The 19,187-nt window shown below is 40.1% G+C and overlaps 2 protein-coding genes across 4 annotated transcripts; one reads left to right on the top strand and one right to left on the bottom strand.

Moving 5' to 3' along the window:
- Positions 1-729: 729 nt before the first annotated feature.
- ANKRD37 (ankyrin repeat domain 37) lies at positions 730-3,346 on the top strand. The gene is made up of 5 exons (XM_032110330.1): positions 730-856; positions 1,188-1,340; positions 2,028-2,119; positions 2,589-2,818; positions 3,099-3,346. The coding sequence occupies exons 1-5, from the start codon at positions 830-832 to the stop codon at positions 3,110-3,112; spliced, it is 516 nt and encodes a 171-aa protein (XP_031966221.1). The 5' UTR covers positions 730-829; the 3' UTR covers positions 3,113-3,346.
- UFSP2 (UFM1 specific peptidase 2) lies at positions 3,204-18,495 on the bottom strand. Of its 3 annotated transcripts, none has more exons than XM_032110322.1 (12): positions 18,435-18,495; positions 16,226-16,304; positions 14,243-14,423; positions 14,094-14,160; positions 13,612-13,769; positions 12,610-12,802; positions 10,996-11,142; positions 10,365-10,529; positions 8,931-9,055; positions 7,255-7,331; positions 5,444-5,568; positions 3,204-3,956 (listed from the first exon to the last, which is right to left on the bottom strand). In XM_032110322.1, exons 1-12 carry the CDS (start codon positions 18,474-18,476, stop codon positions 3,870-3,872), a joined length of 1,446 nt encoding a protein of 481 aa, XP_031966213.1. In that variant the 5' UTR covers positions 18,477-18,495; the 3' UTR covers positions 3,204-3,869. The 3 variants fall into 3 exon arrangements, with proteins under 3 accessions (XP_031966213.1, XP_031966214.1, XP_031966215.1); XM_032110323.1 differs by having other exon boundaries at positions 13,612-13,766; XM_032110324.1 differs by having other exon boundaries at positions 18,362-18,442.
- Positions 18,496-19,187: the final 692 nt, after the last annotated feature.

The following is a 19,187-nucleotide window of genomic DNA, read 5'->3' as shown; positions in this document are numbered from 1 at the left end:
TGCTAAGGGAACAGAATTGTGCACCTTGGGCACTCACCCTCTCTAGGATACTTCAAGCTCATGTAAGTGACAATCTAAGTTCTGTATTTGCAACTGTGTTTTGAGCAGAGATGTAACAACAGGTGGCTGTGCCCAGATCCACCATTGCCAATTCCAGTCTCGCTCAGACTGGGGATGAACTTGCTGTAATGTCTGTGCTGAAGGAGGTGAGACCTGCGTTTCACAGCGTGGCACGTCTGGCCAGTCTCCCTGGCCTAGTGGTAGAGCTTGGGCAGGACGATAGTACGGATTTCTTTTTACTGATTTAAGCTTTTTTTTGGGAAAAATCTAATTCTCTATTGTTTTCTTTCCTAGATCCAAGTCTGCCTCGGTCTAGCCTTCCCAAATCAGCGTTAAGGTACGCTGGCAGAACTACTTTGGAGGCTGCGCCTGGCAGCAGCAGCACAACCAAGCAAACACCAGGCCGCGCTCAGGGCTCGGTGGCTCCGGCTGACGGCGGCACCGGGGCTTCCAGCGACGCACCGGCCGGTGCCGGCTGCCCGGGGCTCCGGAGGGCGCTGCCGCGGCTGCGAGTGTGTGCGGGACGTGCCGGGCGGGCCCCCGCCACATGACCGCCCCCACCGCCAGCCCCGCGCCCCGGCCCCGGCCCGGCCGCGGCCCCGCGGTGCCCCCGGGGCGGCCAATGGCTGGCGGGCGGCGGCTGCCGCCGCCTACGTGCGGCCGGCGGGGCGGGGCTGCGGGCCCGGCGCTCGCAGCCGGCCGCGGACAGACCCGCGCCTCGGACCCCCAGCCCCGAGCCCCGAGGGCCCCGCGCCCAGCAACGGGAGCGATGCTGATGCTGGACTGCACTTCAGAGGTGAGCTTTGGCAGGGTCTGTCTGTGGTTCTGTCTTACCGGGAGCACGGCTGCGGAAGTGAATGAGGTGTAGTTTGCCTGGAGCTGCTGCTATTAATGTTGGGGCGCTGCCGCTGTCGATCGGTATTTCTGGTTAAGAGATTAAAAGCCGAAAAAGTCTTTCTTGCACTGCTCTTTTTATAAAAAAAAAAATTTAAAAGGCAGTCTCAAGGAACATGAAGATCCAGTGATTTGCAAGGGGAATGTTTTTTGCTGTGATGCAGTGTTCTGAGACCTGCCGTGGCTTACACTGGCAGTAACATTTCTTTTTTTCTTTTGATATCTTGTTTCAGTCTGGTAGTTTCAGCAACTTATTTGAGATAGGAACCGGTGTGAACGCACCTGCAGATGCCTTTGGTCAGTCTCCAGCTCACTTGGCTGCTTGTGGTGGTGAAGCTTTTTTTCTACTGTGGCAACTGCAGACAGGAGCAAATCTGAACCAACAGGTAAGAACACATACATTTTATTCCTTCCACTTCTAATCTGGCATATCAGTAAATCCATTTAATATTATTTACATACTTTTTATCTAAAAGAGGTTTTTCTTATACTCAGTTGTATTGCATGCATATTGGATTTACTTATTCTAGAGTAACTTCTTGCATGAATCAGAAATCCTGTCTATATTGCATTAGCAATTTCACTTGCAATGTATAATTCAATTTTCACAATTAAAATGCTGCATGCAGCTGTCCAAACAACTTAATTCTTTTACACAACTGAGTATTTTTCCTCCAAAAATTCTGTCCCTACTTCCAGTAAATGTAAGGATTCTTACTCTAGTTGCTTAGTTTAATTCCTCGTACATCTGAGCTGGTAGCAAGCTATTGGTCACAGCAATCCCTGAACGGTGCTCAGAGATGCTGTTAATCGATGCAGAGAGTATTCTGTGTAAGTTATCTTTTAAAAGGCAAAGGTTAAACAATGAGTACTGCAGGGGACAACACTTCTACTTTGTGGCGATGAATACACTAGATATTTAACCACAGTTACCAAGTACACTTTACTAGCTATATTCCTTTAATCTCTCTCTCAGCTCACAACAGACTGGTATACATAAACAGTCATTTTGGAGACAAGACAGCTTTATCCTCTTCCTCTTCTTTCAAATGATTGTTAAATTGCGTTTTTAGGATTGCCTTGGAGAAGCCCCGATACATAAAGCAGCAAAAGTTGGGAGTTTGGAATGTCTTGCTCTCCTTGTTGCTGGTGATGCTAAAATTGAGTAAGTTGAGCTACATTTAGTAACTTCAGTAAGAGTGTCAAAGGACGTGCTTTTTACACAGTACATTTAACTTGCTCAGAACATGTGTGCTAAGGCTGCAAATAGAGCATGACTATAGCCCTAATAGTATTAACAACTGACATAAACACCAAAGGAGCACAGACCACATGCTATTGTTTAGCTATATACCTCTGTAACAACTGCTGAGAGAATATTCCTGATCATAATCTCACCTTCTTGCCTTTCTGATATGCTAAGCCAGTAACAGTCTGAAGACAAATTTATTTTAAAATAATTATTCCTTTTTGAATTTAATACCAGCCCCCTCTACAAGCCCTATGCTATCCTTGACAAACCTTCTTGGTATTGATTCCCTGTACTTACTTTTATTCATCTGCCTAAATTAACACTTAATCAGTGCTTGCTCATTATTCCAGTTTAATTGGTTATTGTTAATTCTGTATTTCAGCTTGTGCAACAACAGTGGACAGACGGCAGCAGACCTCGCACTGGATTGTGGCTTTCTGGAATGTGCCAAGTTCCTCAGGACAATTCAGCACACTCAGGCAATGAAACTGAGAGGACAGTCTGGACACTCGCTAAGTGACAAACATGGCTTGCAGAGAGAGGATCCAACTGCACAGAAACAAGAAAGTGAAACCAGCAGATCCATAAACAGGAAGAGGAGAAGATCAGATGGTGTGTAACAGTGTTGGTTTAACACAATTCAGAATATTCTAAAAAATGTTTTTAGCATCTAAGTAAAACAAATGTGTGTTAGAGCAGTCAGATTTAGAAGCCTGCTAGTAAGGATGAAGTTGCATTGGTATTTAAGGTTAGGGTCTTCTTGGAAATGGACAGTACATGTAGGATGCCACTTAAGAGGCTACTTTAACACAGAAGAAATAAAAACCATAGGTTCTCTTACTGATGTACTGATGAAGTAGCTACAGACTTGTTTTGTTTGTTTCTATGACAGATCTTGTCTCCTAGCTGCCAGAAGAAACAGCTGTAATCCCAACATGAAATAAGGGGAATCTGAAGTCTGAGGAACCATGACTGGATGATACACTGAGCAGTTAGATGTGTGTGCTGGGACACTGTCTCCTTCTGAGAAGGAGGAAAGCTTGTTTATTGTTACTTCTTACAGAAGAATGCTGTGAGGTTTTTTCCCCCCCTAGAATACTTGTATTCATACAGCTATAAATAAATGAGCATGTAAAAATTCTCTTGCATTTTTTTTCTGTGTAAATATGAGAGCAAAATCAATAAAACTCAGTACATATAGCCATTCTTCTCCCACTCCTAAAATGCATCATCAAGAGTACCAGCAGCAAACAAGGCCTTTGAACAGATTCATAATGGACAAGACAGCTGGCTACGTGGAATTTGAAAGGCAGAGGACACTTCATCCTTTTGTCATGAAAGAATTCCATAAAACAAAAGGATTTGGCATTGAGTCTACAAACATTTTAGCAGAAGTTCTATATAAACACAAAGTTGTCCTGTGGAAAAGTATGGAGTATTCGTTGCCTAATAAATACATTTGTAAGGAATACAGTTCAAAGCAGGTAACTTATTTCTAGAGGTTTCATTTAAAAAAAATAGTTTCTTAATTTAAGTTATTCAAGCAACATTTCTGTTTCAACTGGGTTTTGATTGACTTAAAGCATTATTTTGATAAATGACAGGACAGTTTTATCTACATCAGCTATTATTCTGTCTCAGCACGTTCAGTGTAAGAGTGAATTCAAATAGCTTTTGGTCGTTGAGGTAGGCACAGATTATAATAGGCGTCCTTGTTCCAAAAGTCCGGGCCCTTCCATCCACACCAGCCCTGTCCAAGGAAAAGCAAGATAGCTTTTAAATCTACTATGAATTCTGGTTTTCCTGTCTACTACTATTGCATCTATTCTTATTTTATTAATCATACTAATCTAAGTTGTATGAATTATTTTCAAATGTCTACAGAATGCAATGACAATTTTCAGAAGGTTCTCTACGTGCCTGGAAACACATAAATGGAAAACACATTACAGGGACTCTCTCCCCCTTCCTCCTTCCCCAGCTTAGTTCTTAGAAAGTATCATCTCCTCCCTATCCCCACCTCCCCACTACCTTCTGCTGCTACTGAGAGGTTAATGTTATTCTGAAACCACCATTGTCACAGCTTCCTTTTCTCATTCTGAATCCATGCCTTCTTTGGTAATAGTTGATATTTCAGACCCAAACAGAGCTCCTAATACCAGAAATTGTGCTGTTCAACCTGATTCAGGAGAAAGAAAGTCTAACAAAGCTTTTAAGTTTGCAGAGTACCACACAATTATTGGAGGTGTTTTTGAAGAAAAGAGCTGCACACAGTCTACCTTAGTTCCTCCCCAGACACTTCTGATGAGGAAAGTGGATTCTGCATGTCTTTATCCTCCTGGACCACTGGACCATTTGTAACAGCCTTTGGTCCTACATGTTCTTTGGAAATTGTTTCTTCCTGTATTCATTTCAAGCTTTGACCATTATAGGCCAACAAAGTGTTTCTTAAATAGCTTTTTTTCTTGTTTTTGTTTTTTTTTGTTGTTTTTATTTTCGGTTGGTTTTGGTTTTTTGGGGGTTTTTTTTGTTAGGCCTACACAAGGGTATCAAAGATTCTAAATAGAAGTTATTATTTGCAACTTAATATGAGAAACAGAAAAGACATTCATTGCCCAGCACTGACAGGATGATTTAGCTGCTTTCAGAGTTTACATTTCTGACACTATGTTTACTGGTTTGTAATGTGCTGCATCATCCCTTTTGGTGGCTTTAAATGTGGAAATGCATTACATACCCTTGAGCCCTTTAGAGTTTCTCCACATTTTCAAAACAGTTCAGTACCTACCCTCTGAACATAGTTCAAGGTCTGATCTGAGAATGGTTAATGTTGGATGTTTAAAATAACTTTTAAAATTTAAAATAAATTATCTTCTCTGCTTCTTCTGCCTGAACAGAATTTTCTGTTTTTTCAAAATACAAAAGACATTTATCATATATACTCCTGGGTAAAAGGGGAGATGGGTGAATTCAGATAAAATAAAGAACACTGTTTTACAGTATAGTAAGTTGATGTACTTGCTGATCTGATACATCTCCTCCAAAGACACTAAGTTTCAGAAACTGACAATACTTAGCATATTGTAGTATGCAGGTTAACTGGGGTCAGCACTGTTTCCATAAGGAATGGAGAAGCCATAGAATGGCCAGTTTGTATTTGGCTGGACATTATCTGTTTAATGCCAAAATACATGTATATACATAAATGTGTGTGTATATATGTGCATCAAGCCTCACCTTTTCCAAAATAACATGCAGATCTTCTCCTCCAGTGTAATGTGGGTCTAGAATCAAGTATTTTATGTGCCCTGTAATCTCATTCCAAGCCACTCCTAATATCGTGTGAGCCAAAACACCTCCACCTAAAATAGGAGAAACACAGATTGCTACGTTTTTTTTTCACTGAGATTGACTTAATGTACAAGGGTTAAATAAAAGTACATCAAAACCTTCTATTAACATATTAACTTGGTTATCACGATAATTCTGAAAGTGTCTGACATAAGATTCTTCACATTATTAAACAACATATCTTTACTACATCTAAGAAAGATTAGTTGTAGTAACTAAAATAAGTAGAGAATTTATTTTCCAAATTTCTTCCAAGCAAGGCAGGTTAAATCCTCAACACTTCCACCATATGAAGTCAAGAATATTTCAAACATCTCTTTTGCACTTTTTCTTTAAAGAAACCTAACTGTAGAAAAGAAACCTGTAAAATTTCCTGGTGGTAGAAAGACTGAAATTAGAACAGAAATCAGGATTTCTGGGTAAGGTTTATCTGCTTTTTTCTACAAAGTTACATCAATGAATATCAGGGGCAGAATAGTGAATTCTGATTTCCAGCCTGCAAACAGAAAAAGGGCATATTTTGATGAGATGGGCACAGGTCAACTCTTGCATGTTTCTTTCAGATAACATGTAATACTTTATGTCCCTGCAATATTGTAGTAACAGCTCCACACAGCAGGTAGGGATTACAAAATCCCTGGAAGAATACAAGCAAAACCAATCCCCAAAACGCACCCTCAAAAAGCCAATCTCCAACCCTCCAACAACAACAAAATTAAAGCCATCTACAAGAGAGCATTACAGGGATGGATAAGTTATAGACTAAAAGATTTTTCAATATAGGATTCTACATTCTTGAAATTCAGACAAAAAGACTGCTGGAAGGCCAAGAATATTTAATTGACTCATGGAATGGTTTGGGTTGTAAGGGACCTTAAGCATCACCTACTTCCAACACCCCTGCCATGGGCAGGTCACCTCCCACTAGACCAGGTTGCTCAAAGCTCCATTCAACCTGGCCTTGAGCCTTGGGCCACTCCCGTGGCCTTGGGGCACCCAGAGCTTCTCTGGGCAGCCTGTTCTGGTGTCTCACCACCCTCACAGGGAGACATTTCTTCCTAATATCTGATCTAAACCATCACCATACCAAAGTCTGGACTTCTGGCACCTATATTTTGAGAAACTTACACTGTATTATGTAATGCCAAATACAGATTGCAAAAATTGCTAAAATTAATTTTATTAAAGTTGAAAATAATAATATCAGTATTACTAATTTCCTAAAACACAGCATGGAAATAGTTCAGTTAATGTCACAGTATTCTTACAAATGGAACTTCTTCTCTTACCAATATTTCAGATTATTAAAACTGGTCTTAAATCAAATTTGGAAAATACCCTTCTCTTCCAAGCCAGATAAACAGTACTGTTCTCTGAGGGGAAGTTCTGGGGAACTCTATGAACTTCTGCTCCTGTAGAGAATGTTCTGACTTAATAGCAATTTATGAAAACACCATTTAGACTGACTTTTGTTACCATGTTTAATACTGAGTTTGAAAGAAATACTGAATAAAAAGATACCAGCCAAACTAAATTGTGTAATTTTCAAAGCTACCTTGGGAATACTGTAATTTTTAGTTCATCTACAGTTTTGATTAACTCTTGAACAGTAAATTAAATGGGTTCTAATTTAAATGAAACTCAGCACAGGGAGGCCATGCACTTTCATTAGCATTCTTCAACTCTCAAGCACTTACCAATCATAATTGGAGTTCCCTCAGTCTTGAAATGATTAGCAAGCTCTCTTCCCTGCAGTGCTAGTTCAGAACCCTGGCTAGGTAAGAAGAACAATAATAGATTTGTCATTCTCACTAGGCTTACTTCTCTAATTATTCATTAGACTTGTTCACTGCATAGACAACTGATTAGAAAGTCACTTGGATTATTCCTTCGTAAACTTCCTGAGACAATCTGAAAAACGTTTTCTAACACAAGGTCTAGTAGCTAGGTGAGGAAATTAATACAGACATTTTTACTATTTTGTCTTTATATTTCTTTATATAGTGGCTAATCTTTTTAAAACCCAATGAAAGTCTGTGTGCCCACTTTCCAAGCAGAGAGAATGGATTAAATGCAGTCAGAATACAAAACTGGAACTCTGGGAAATGGTGCATTTATGATAATGGTTCCAGTACCGGTGTTGCTAGTGCAGCTGTGATGTCTTATTTCCATAAGGAATTAGAGATGTTAGCTGGAAATAAGCCCAAGGCAAAAATGCCATCCACTGCCAGTGACCAGCTGAAAAAGCTGCATGATTGTTTCTTCTTCCCAGCGTGGTACTGATGTTGGTTTTTCATAACACTGAAAAAAACTGGTGCTCCCTTGTAGCAGCACTATGAACAATTCTACCCAGTTCATATGCAGGAATGAAAATCTTCCTACTGGCAGGGCCTGCCCCAGCTGCTACAAATAATAGGTGGATGATCTGCCAGTACAAGCTCTGGAACAAAAAAAATTATTAAAATATTGAAGACCTGAACTATTTTCATAACATTAAGGATCCCCATCACCATGCTCTTTTAGAATATCTACACTGTGATTTTACTCTAAATAAACTTAACACATGAGAAGTATTTTGACTTTATTTTCATACACACTGTTAGTATATGCTCTTAATTTCATGATTGTATTTATCACGTGTAAGGATTTGTTAGTCTGCTTAGTACTAGCTTAGTGGGGCCTAAATGATAAAAATATGGTGATTTTTCTTTTGATAAATGCTAAAGATTATTCTTTTTGTCCCAAATATCTTCATAGGGTCCTTCATTGTGTATGAGAGCATCAGATTGTCAGAATGGAAACAAATTCCTTGCTTTATTTGCCACACAAACACAAAAAGGAGAACATTATTTTCCAGACTTCTCAACAATTTGCCTCAATCCTAAACTCACAAGCTAGGTCTGTGGCTGCAGCAATAATTTATTTGTCAGTGCGCATTCAGTTCTCTGTGGTCATCAGACTGTGTGCCTGCATCAAAAATTATGTTTGTGGTTCAAAGGAAAAGGCTGAATTCCAGATCAGTTTGCATATCATTAAGCAATTTATACATTGAGCACACCCAATGGGAGCCACATTTCTTGTGGAAGCATTAGACCATTGTGTTATAAAACTGGGCAACTTGCATATTATTAAGCAATTTATAGGAACTGGAAACTGGAACTCCAAGCTCCCAAGAAATTTAACACCACCTTCATCTGTAAGCACTTAGCACAACTAAAGGTGGAATACAGGCTTTATAAGCAAGGAATTCTTAAAAGACTTATTATCTCTTTAATTATCCCTCTTCTCCCATGTACTGTAATCATGATTTGCATTTTAAGGCATTCAGTCTTTTTAGCAATTACCAAGCTACTAAACAGGTAGTGATTCTTACCTGACAAATAATATTTTGGATGTTATTCCAAAAAGCTGATTCAAAACAAGCTGTACCTCAATTGAACCAATCCATTGCCGTGACCCAACAAATGCCGCAGGCTTGTCTCCAGCATCAACCAGTGCCTTTGCAACATCATAATGAGGAAGAAATCCAAGTATCAACAACATATAGTAGGGAATTTCACCACTTTTTGTGAAAAAAGTTGGTTTATATATATGGGCATGTGTTTTGAACCTAGATGGTCAAAAGCAGACCAATGAATGTTGAATTCATCACTGTGGTTCTGTTTTGGAAATGCCCCTTTGAGCAGTAATGCAGAACTGTGTCCATGAGCAGAGACTATAACCCCAGGTCCACAGGCAGACTTCAGGCTGGGAGGGTGACCACTGAACTGTTTAATAATGGAGAGTGTCATTTGTACACTGCAGAAGCCACTTCATAGACTGATAAGCTTGGATTTCTATTCAAAGCACTCAGGAAAGGATCCATAAAACAGTGCTCTGAGGAAGAGGCCACTGACACATGTCAAAGGTTATGGTTTATTTTAAACTCTTTTTCATTCTGAGACTTGTAGGTTACATGCAGCACTTGAGAGGGGCCTTTTCTGCTCAGGACACAAAGCCCATAAGGTCTCCTGTAGGCTACTGCCCTCTTTTAGATGCCCAAAAGTACTACAGGAGTGCACAGACTTCGATAGCATTCGGGTGCGGATTGAGAAATGTTCAGGTAATGCAGTTTTACCTTTAGTGTTCACATCCCTGCTACATATGATAAAATTTTTTTAATGGAATGAATTAAATTTTACTGAAAATGTTCAGTAAATAAATGTAACACAAAGAATTACATTTAGAAGACTGAAGGTAACTGCAGTATTCCTTGATAGGCATATCCAAGTATGGGTATTAGCTACAAGCCTACAGTTTTACTTCAGTGCTGTTAACAGAAATGAACATATTCAAGTATGCATTTGAATTCAAAACAGAAAAAGAAGTGAAGGAGAGTTCAAAAATCAGGAAAAGCACACTACTGTCAATGGCAAAGCTGCAAAAGGTGTCAGTAAATTCATGTGTAGCATCTGGGAACTAATCCAGCTGTCACTTAATATGACAGCCAGTTTTAAAACTGATTTTAGCATGACACATTGGGTTCTTTGTTCTCTTTTCACTTGACAAAACCACTGAAAATGTCGTATCACAGCTTCTAATAGAATATTACTCCAAGGAAACATTTAAAAGACTATTTTAAGGTATCTTATTTGTACAGATAATGTCACCCAACACAGATAAACAATTCAGAACCACCAGTTCAATTTAAGGGACAAAAAAGTCCCACAAATCCAAATTCTAAAATGTATGAATTTGACATTTAAAAAATAACCTACACAAACCTTTTTAGACAAATATGCATAAAATAATCTTAAATATTCTGTACCTGTTGAATTTCCTTGTGTGTGGGTATAGGTCTATCCATGTAGCCTTGGTGCTTGAACCAAGAACAGATTGTCTGCAAAGACCGATAGGCACAGCCCCAGCCACTGTCATCGATGCGATCCTGCATATAGTGGTGGTAACTGTACACACCTTGTACTAAATAAATCTGCACAGCAGGAGAGAACACAGAAGCATCTGATCACACTTGCATCAGTTTTCAGAGAAGTCATATAACCTGTCACTTGCACTGTAAAGTTTTCAGTTGGGGACTGCAAATCTTGGGAAGATTTGAAGGGTCATTATTCATACATGATTACTCTGCCTGTTTTTGTCTCCTAAACTTCTCTGTTCACAGTTTTAGTTTCTTGTCCTGGTTCTGAGAAACTTTTCAGAATATACGCTAAAAATGTGTACATTATTTTCCCAAGAAAATCCAATTTCTTTGGGACAAATACTGCAAATTAAAGCAATGCCATTTTGTGCAGAGGAGCCCTTTTGCTTAAAAGGTCAAGCCAATTATTTCACTTTCTCATCTACACATCACTGACTATCTAAATTACTTATTTCAATAAAAAAAATTCTCAGTTAAAATAAAAAGGTACTTTCTGCAAAATGTTTCAATTTAAACTTACCATACCAGACTCCATGCCAGGTGAACTAAGATGTAAATGTGGATTTCTGAGATATCCATCTTTATATGGTTCATCTGGAAAATGATAAGCATTTGCTCTCTTGAAATATGGTCTGTCACAAGGCAGATTGTATAACCCATGCAATTCCTACATGCAAGTTCAAATAAAAATAAGAAACACAATTCAAATGTTGGATTAAAAGAAAGATCACATTGTAAGTAGCAATAAAGACATAATTTTAACAGCATAGCTTAGCAAATTATTAAAATACGCTTAATTAAACATTCAGCAGGTATGTTTACTACTAGACCTCACCTCTCCAAGGAAGCTCATGCAGGCTTACCTCCTATCTAAACGGCCCACTATTTTATGCAGCCCTGTTACATAACACCTGCTGCTGGGGCCCCACTGAAGATACCATGAGTGACAGGTTTGTTACGAAAATATGATAAAATACACCATCATAGAAAAGGATTACAGTTTTATCAACACAGTAATGTAGATACATACACCAAATTGTAATCTTAACTGATATTGGAACACGTACTGAGACAAAGTAAAGATATTGGGCTTATAGTTCAAACAGATTCAGTCTATTTTTAAATTTCTTAAGCTGTTTGTCACACAGCAGCCACATTTAAAGAGATACATTGTCTTATTTCGCTGAGCTTAAAAGTGAAAGGAATGATGAGATCATCTAGCATAATGTGTGTAACGTGGGTAATACATTTTAGGCAGATGACCCAGCACTGAACCCAGCTACAGGAGCTGCACTGACACTTCCCATCAGTGGCTAACAGTGAACAGCAGACAGAGAGCAGGAAACGCAAACAGTGCCACCAGTGCCTGAGGCCTCTGCAAACACAAGCCTAGATTGGGTTTTACACGCCGCATAATGCTTCACACAGAAGAAGAAAATGTAAAGTCCCCACAGCTTCTACACCTTTAAGCTGAAGAATATTCTTTCCCTGCTCTCAATACATGAAACTGTGTGACCTGGACTGGTATCAGCCTCAACCTGAAAGGACTGCTGCATCTCAATATTTTTCCACCTCATCCATATTCTCTTTTCTAGGTGTGCCACCCAGAAGGCAAAAATAAGCCAAAAACTAGCTAAGCCTGGTCAGCTGTGAGCTACAAAAAGCAACCCCCTCCAAACAAACAGACAAAAACCCCACAAAACCACAAGAAAAAAACCAAAACAAACAATCCCCCCCAATACTAACCTTTTCAGGACGTGTGTTAAAACCTGAATGTAGTAACACACCAAAAGTAAACTGATGTTCTACCATAGAAGTGGAGAAATTCAAAGAATACTGTACTGGAAGTATAATTTAGACAGAATCTTTATCAACCAATTTTTATGTACTTTTAAAGTTTCTATTGTTCCCTTACAAAAATGAGATCTGGCACATTCTATAAAATAACTTCTAATAAATCAAGTTTCCACATTCAGTATAATGCTTTGGTTATAGTAAAAATAAATTATAAAAAATAGCAGTATCCTAGTATTTATTCTACATTGACTAAATGGAAAGCTTTACCACTGCTTCAATTATAGTAAATAAAAATAAAAAGAAAAGATCAGGTTCTGTTACGGTTTGTTGGCTTTACCTTTCTGTAACTTTCCAGCTGATCATCTGAAATACCTGTAGGATATGAGATGGTTACAAGGTGATTTTTTCCTGGTAACATGAAATGAAATTGTTCTGGTACCACAATTGATGTTCCCTTCACATATTTCATGATACATCTTTCCATGTCAGTTAATTGCCCATGAATTGCTTTCACCAGGAGATTTTGTACCCTGCAAAGTACAAGGGAGAATATTTTAAAAAGTAGAGCAGCAATGGTGAACCATTTTTTCTCACAGCTGTGAGTTATACAATACCTAAATGCATGTCTGACCTGATAGTGCAGATGACTGCACTACTTCAGTGCTTCTGCTCCCACAGGGAAAGGCAGAGCCCAACCGTGCCTTACTCAAAGCTTGTCTGCACACAGAAACGAATTCCTAGTGATTCAATCCTCCAAAATGCAGCTACCCTGCTCTCGTATCAGAGACACAATCAGTATGAGCATTTGCCAATAAATAAAAGTTACATATATGACTAATTTTTTTTTTTTTTGCATTCTATCCACTCCAGTTAGTGTCACTCTGAGTCAAAACCTATGGAAAAAATGCAAGGAAAAAATACAGAGGCAGACTCAAATGTTTTCCATCTGTACCTACCCAGCTGCAGCCCCTAATGTAAGGCTGAGATTACAAAGACTCATCAAATACACCCCAACTCTCACTTTTATACACCTCACATACAAGAATTTGTAGAACATCTTCCTGACTTTCTCAATTCCTTGCTAAGCAATGGTTATGAGTTATCAAATCTGCCAGACATTGATAAACTGAATTTTTTATAGACAGCAAAAGGATCATGTCTCAAGATTATTAAAGTTAACAGCTCTCTACACAAGCTTTTATTATTTACACAGTTAAAAGTACATCACAAAAATGCTATATACTTTTCATTAAACTGATGAATGATATAGTTTTACTTCATTATTTCAAGCAAATGCAGAAATGAAGCTGAAAAATTGCAAGTTCAGGATAACACTTACTTTCCCCATGGTTCTTCTGGAGAAACAGATACAACAACATCAACTGGCAATGTCATATTTATGTAGTGGTGTTCCTTCTTTTCCCTTTCAATGACTGGAGCCAAAGCAGCTAATGAAGATGTCATTTCCAACATGAGGTCTACATTGATGATCTGCTGCTGCAGAGAATAAAGACACCAATAGTACATCTCCAACTACACATGCACCAAGAAGGGAAAAGTAAGATTGCAGATATTTGGTATCAAACTCAGGAATTAAATACTTGAGTTTAAAAAAAGCTGGTAATGTTAAAGACAAACTTCTATGTGTTGATCTACCATAGGTGGATTTCTGCATTCATGTTGAGTCTCAATGACTTTAAAAACATTCTTTTAAGTCATGTCAATGCCTATTTGTGTACAGAAAAACCTAGGAAGGGTAACTTTTAAAATGTTTAAATAATAATTTGTCTTATATAATTTATTAGTGGCTGAGAAACATACCGTATCCTGTAACTTTTTATCCTTTTTTTTGCCAAGCTTTCGTTTGGTCTCATCATCTTGATCAAATCTGAATTATCAACAAAAAGAGAAATTTCTATAATAGGAAATTAATCTCTTAACCCTGCCCCCCAGTTTTTAAATATACTCACTGTATAAATCGTCTTATCTCCTTACAAGCAGACTCATCAGTCAGCTCTGGAACTGTGGTCATACCATTGTTAGGCCACACATAGACTGGACTGTGGCAAATTCTGAATACAAGAACCTCTGAGGACAGTTTGTTTTCAAGATCACTGAAAACATATCCTAGTGCCTTTTTTGTTGATGCCTCTGAAACACAGCAAGGATATAATTAGCCTAGAAAATTCCCTCACCATTTTTTAATAGCTACTGGGCATACATTTAATAAAGTTGTTTTGACTTGGAATAAAGATGCAAGTGCTGTTATGATCAGAAAAATGACTGGGCAAACAAAAACTGAGGTAAGATTTCACTTAGCAGGTGTGTCTCAAATGTTCACATTCACACCTCCCTGAAAAAAAGTGTACTGTTTCTCTCACATGCTGTCAAATTTACAGAATAACCTACTCTGCAGTCACTTACCACATCTAATAACTCTTAACCAAGCCTACAGCTGCGAACAAACTTCTATGTACAGACTTTTATGTATATTCAGGCTTTTGAAAAAAACCTGGAAAGATTCAATCTGAGTCACATGTTTTTGACTTTGGATCATTGCTCAGAAATACAAACCAAAACCAGAGAAACCTTTGGAAAAGCAGGGCCTACATTCCAACTGAGGACCAAATTTTGGCCAACATAAACCTGTAAGCCACAGTCTGGTTTGCCTGAAATTTTATTACTGGTATATACAGTTGTCTTTCAGTTTTTGTAAAGTATTTAACCCAGACCTTACAACCTGAACCAATACTGGATATGACAATATAGGATATGACAGAGTAACTTTGGCACATTAGCCACGTTTTTTTCCTCACTGTGAAGGTTAAAAACCATTAATTTGAATACAATAAGTTTAAAAAGCCTAACAAGCTATCAAAGACCATGCTGTATCTCTCTGATGCATTAACTTAAATTTGGTCACTATTAGATAACTTTTGTACTAGAAGTCTGTAAAAACTACATTATTAGAAAAGTCAAAGGAAAATTGCTCCAAAAGAAAAACCTCACTGCCCTTGAAAGGGAACAGTATGCCATATTTACACACTAAGAGGTGTGAATACCATGCACTTGGACAATTCAAACATCAGCCTGCTTCACTGTGGTTACAAAATTCAAAACACTGTACACAATGTCAAACGAGTAACCCTTCTCTGAGGATGCAACTCACAAAATGCTGCTTTGGATTAGGTCAATCTATTCAACACTTCTGCTCCACATCATGAACTCAAATAAGATCAAGCTCCTTATCAAGGTTCACTAGACAGAATTCAGAGTTTCTACTAGAGACACGTCCTTTTAAAATGCAGAACGACTGAGAGTGGAGCTAAAACCAGCCTCCTTCCCCGTCCTGCCCTACAACAGCTCAATGGCCACTGACAGCCCTGAGCAGGCTTTCTGAAGAGAATGTCACCTTACTGTAACAATGTGGGACCAGAGGAGCCCCTTAATGCCATATGGACTAGTCCCTTGCTATCACATGGAATTGCAGTAGACAATCCCTAAATTCAGTAGAGTGACTAGTTAGCTTGTTCCTCTCCTCTATTTCTCTAGAAAGATTGGACCACAGTCTCAAAATTATATTATTAATACAGTCTTGTTATAACCAAATTCATTGCCTTAAAGTTTTAAGTTTGCTTAAAATTTCAGGGTCACCTTTGGCTTCAAGCTGAAAAGTGGTCCCAATAACACATCCATAAGTAAGAAGTATATGCAAAGGAAATTAGTTTAAAATGTCAATGTAAAGTTTATTTCAAATTAAAACAAAAAAGATAAGATGGAAAAAAACTCAGAAAATTTACGGAGATAAAGAATAATATTTTGCACTTAATCATTACACATTTCTGAAGAAGCACTTAACCCTGGTGAAATGGCTAAGAAAATAAATATAATAAATAGTTTCTTAATAAAAGTTTATATAAGTATTAGGAAATCTATTAGTCTTATAGACACACCATCAGTAGTTCCAAGCTGAAATGCAAGATCCAAGCCTCCTCTTATTCTGAAGAGTATATCCATAGCTTCTAGAATTACCTAAGGAGAAAAAAGAAGCAACGAAAATGAACAGCCATTTCCACATGCCTTCTCTCAAGCCACAGCTGACTACTGTTATACCACAGTGTGCAAGCACACCAGCAATTACTGCAGCTGTTAAGGTTACAGAAGGCCAGTGAGTAAACAGGGAAGTGAGTGGTGCAGCAGGGCACAGTCATTGCAATCAGCACCTCAATTACACCTTGGAACACATTTCCTACCTAGACAAAAATGCCGTAATTTTATACTTCTACCACACAGAAACACTTCAGGTAAAATGTCATTGTTTCTCATTGTTTCAATCCAAATATCATGTTTCCCATAATTTAAGTTCTTACATATATATATACATATATATATATATATATATATATATAAAATACTCTTCCAGCTCAAGTAAAGCAAGGACAGAACCAAACAGAAAGGTAACTAGGCACATCTGTAAGTATGCATTCATTAGTTAGGAAATCACAGTTTCAGGGCAATGAGAAAAAAAAAAGGGGGGGGGGTGACATACACAACCTCTAGAACTAAGGCTGAGTTTCACACTTGACAGGAGAGCTACTTATGCCACCATAGATACCATCCAGCTGTTTCTTCCCCCTTCTGAAGCCCCTGCTCTGTGTCCCCACAACTGCTCACTGCAGACATTTGAACTTCACCAGAGAACTCATGCAGATGGAAAAACACCCTTCTATTTAGAGAGGGCTTTTTCAGACAGATCAATCCCTAGTAAAGTTCAATGTACCAGACAAAAGCAGCTGTGGCAGTACAGAGAGGAACAAAAGGTGACAGATGAGTGTAGGTACTGCTCAGTCTAACAGTCCACAGAAAGAATGGTTAACAGCTTTAGCTGCTCCAAAAAACCACCAAGCACCTGTAAAAATAATTATACTAGGACCCTTTGGAAAGACTTATTGCACAACCAGTTGGTTACAAAGTGCAATGCTATTGCTACTCATGAAATAAAAACCTCAAAACATAGGACTGATTTTCTTTCCATTAAAAGCATTCTAAAGAGAAATATGCAAAATATGCAGGCCTTGAAAATATAATCATCTACTACAGTTTATCCGCTGGTGAAGGATTTTCAGGTTTCAGTGATTCTGGAGTGCCAAGAAGCAGTTTGGTTTCTGAAGCACAACCATGAAGTATTTTAGATAACCAGCTTATCTGCATTAATAGGGTCTTGGAGGGTGGGAGCCACAAAAGTGCCAGCCAGAATGTGAAAAAATGTTTGCCTGGGTTGATGTGAAAGATGTTTTTTATTTGAATTATTACTACACAAGAATAATGTTCATGAATAAGAAGAAGAGCTCTGCAAAAGGAGCCACTTTTGATAGTGGCTCATCATGGACATCACAGAATGGGTGAAGCTGGAAGGGACCACAGTGGGTCACAGAACCACAGAATCTTCTGAGTTGGAAGGGAACCACAAGGATGATGAGCCCTACTCTTAAATGAATGGTCCATACTGGGGATCAAACCCACAATCTTGGTGTTAAGGTCATCTGTTCCAAGTTCCCTGCTCAAGCAGGGTCATCCTAGAGCACACTGCACAGGATTGTGTCCAGACAATTCCTGAGTATCTCCAGTGAGGGAGACTCCACAGCCTCTCTGGACAATCTGTTCCAGTGCTCAGTCACTGCACAGTAAAGAAGCTCTTTCTCAGATTCAGGTGGAACTTCCTGGGCATCAGGTTCTGCCCGTTGCCTCTTGTCCTATTGCTTGGCACCACCGAGAAGCGCCTCGCACCACTATGATGACCGCTTTCCAACAAATCCCTGACTAAGGGCAGGCAAGCTCAGTCCTCCAAGGGAGAAGAAGAATGGCAGGTGGTATAGGAAGGCGTCAGTGCGGGAGGGGCCACTGCCCCTCGTGTGACACAACCTGGGCCCTGCAGAAAGGGGACCGACGGGCCTCCGCACCTCCCCCCCGAGGTACCCCCGGAGCTGGAGGCCCAAACGCGACCGCCGAGCTCCCAGCCCGCCCCGCCGCTAGCTCAGCCCGAACGGGTACACTCCCCTCCCCGCTAGGTAGGACAGCCACCCACCTACCTAGGCTTCCACCCATCCATCCATTCCCCGGGGATGAGGAGAGGGGGGCCGGGCAGGGGAGGGGCGGACTCACCACGTCCGTCAGCGCCGCCGCGGGGGCCGGGCCCGGCCGCATCCTCGCGGCGCAGGCGCGCTGCCGCCGGGCCGGGGGGGGAGCGGCCCGTGGTGCCGGCGGGCCCCGCCTCCTCCGGCCGCGCAGCCGCCGTGCCACGGCCCCGGGCCTCACTGCTTTCCGTGCGGCCGGGATGGCGGGGCCGAGTGTCGCGGCGTTCCCCTCAGACTCACCCCCCTGCCCTGCCCTGCCCTGCCCTGCCCTGCCCTGCCCGCTTGCCGGCGCGTTGCAGGGAGTGTGTGGGGCTGACCGTTCTCTCTTGGGCAGCCATGGCTGCGCTCAGCCCAGCCAGACGGTGGTATTACGTCCTCATGACTTCTACAAACCTATTGGAATCCCGCTCGCCCGGCTGCTGCCTCACGTTACTGCTCCTTCCAGGCTAGGCTCGTTTACGTCCTCCGTCCTCAGGAACACTGAGATGCTGAGGTCCAGAGTCGTCCTCATTAACCCCCTGATCAATGCTCTGTGCATTAAGATACAGAATTTAACTGCAGGTCTGTTTATTTCCAATAAATTATTTCTATCCGCACAAATAAATGCTAACTAGCGTCATAACAGTGAGCGCGTAAAGTGGTTTCCAAGGGTCAGTTTTCGGTCATCTCTGGTTGTTTCTTGTCGCCTGCCCTTTGGTTCCTTACCTGATGGCAAGGTGTCCCAACAGTCGAAGAACAGCACTGAGGTTGCCTGATGAAGTGATGGTGCATTTCACACAAT

The sequence above is a fragment of the Corvus moneduloides genome, chromosome 5 (genome assembly GCF_009650955.1).
Source record: "Corvus moneduloides isolate bCorMon1 chromosome 5, bCorMon1.pri, whole genome shotgun sequence".
Taxonomy (NCBI): Eukaryota; Metazoa; Chordata; class Aves; order Passeriformes; family Corvidae; genus Corvus; species Corvus moneduloides.
The sequence above is the reverse complement of the archived record's forward strand: the minus strand, read 5'-3'. Positions and strand labels throughout refer to the sequence as shown.

Coding starts and splice junctions, on each gene's coding strand:
- ANKRD37 (XM_032110330.1), top strand. CDS start 830: ATGCTGATGCTGGACTGCACTTCAGAG. Junction 857..1,187: donor TGCTGGACTGCACTTCAGAG/GTGAGCTTTGGC, acceptor ATCTTGTTTCAG/TCTGGTAGTTTCAGCAACTT. Junction 2,120..2,588: donor GCTGGTGATGCTAAAATTGA/GTAAGTTGAGCT, acceptor TCTGTATTTCAG/CTTGTGCAACAACAGTGGAC.
- UFSP2 (XM_032110322.1), bottom strand. CDS start 18,476: ATGCGGCCGGGCCCGGCCCCCGCGGCGGCGCTGACGGACGTG. Junction 14,161..14,242: donor GAGATAAGACGATTTATACA/GTGAGTATATTT, acceptor TTGATAATTCAG/ATTTGATCAAGATGATGAGA. Junction 9,056..10,364: donor CACACAAGGAAATTCAACAG/GTACAGAATATT, acceptor GATGTTGCAAAG/GCACTGGTTGATGCTGGAGA.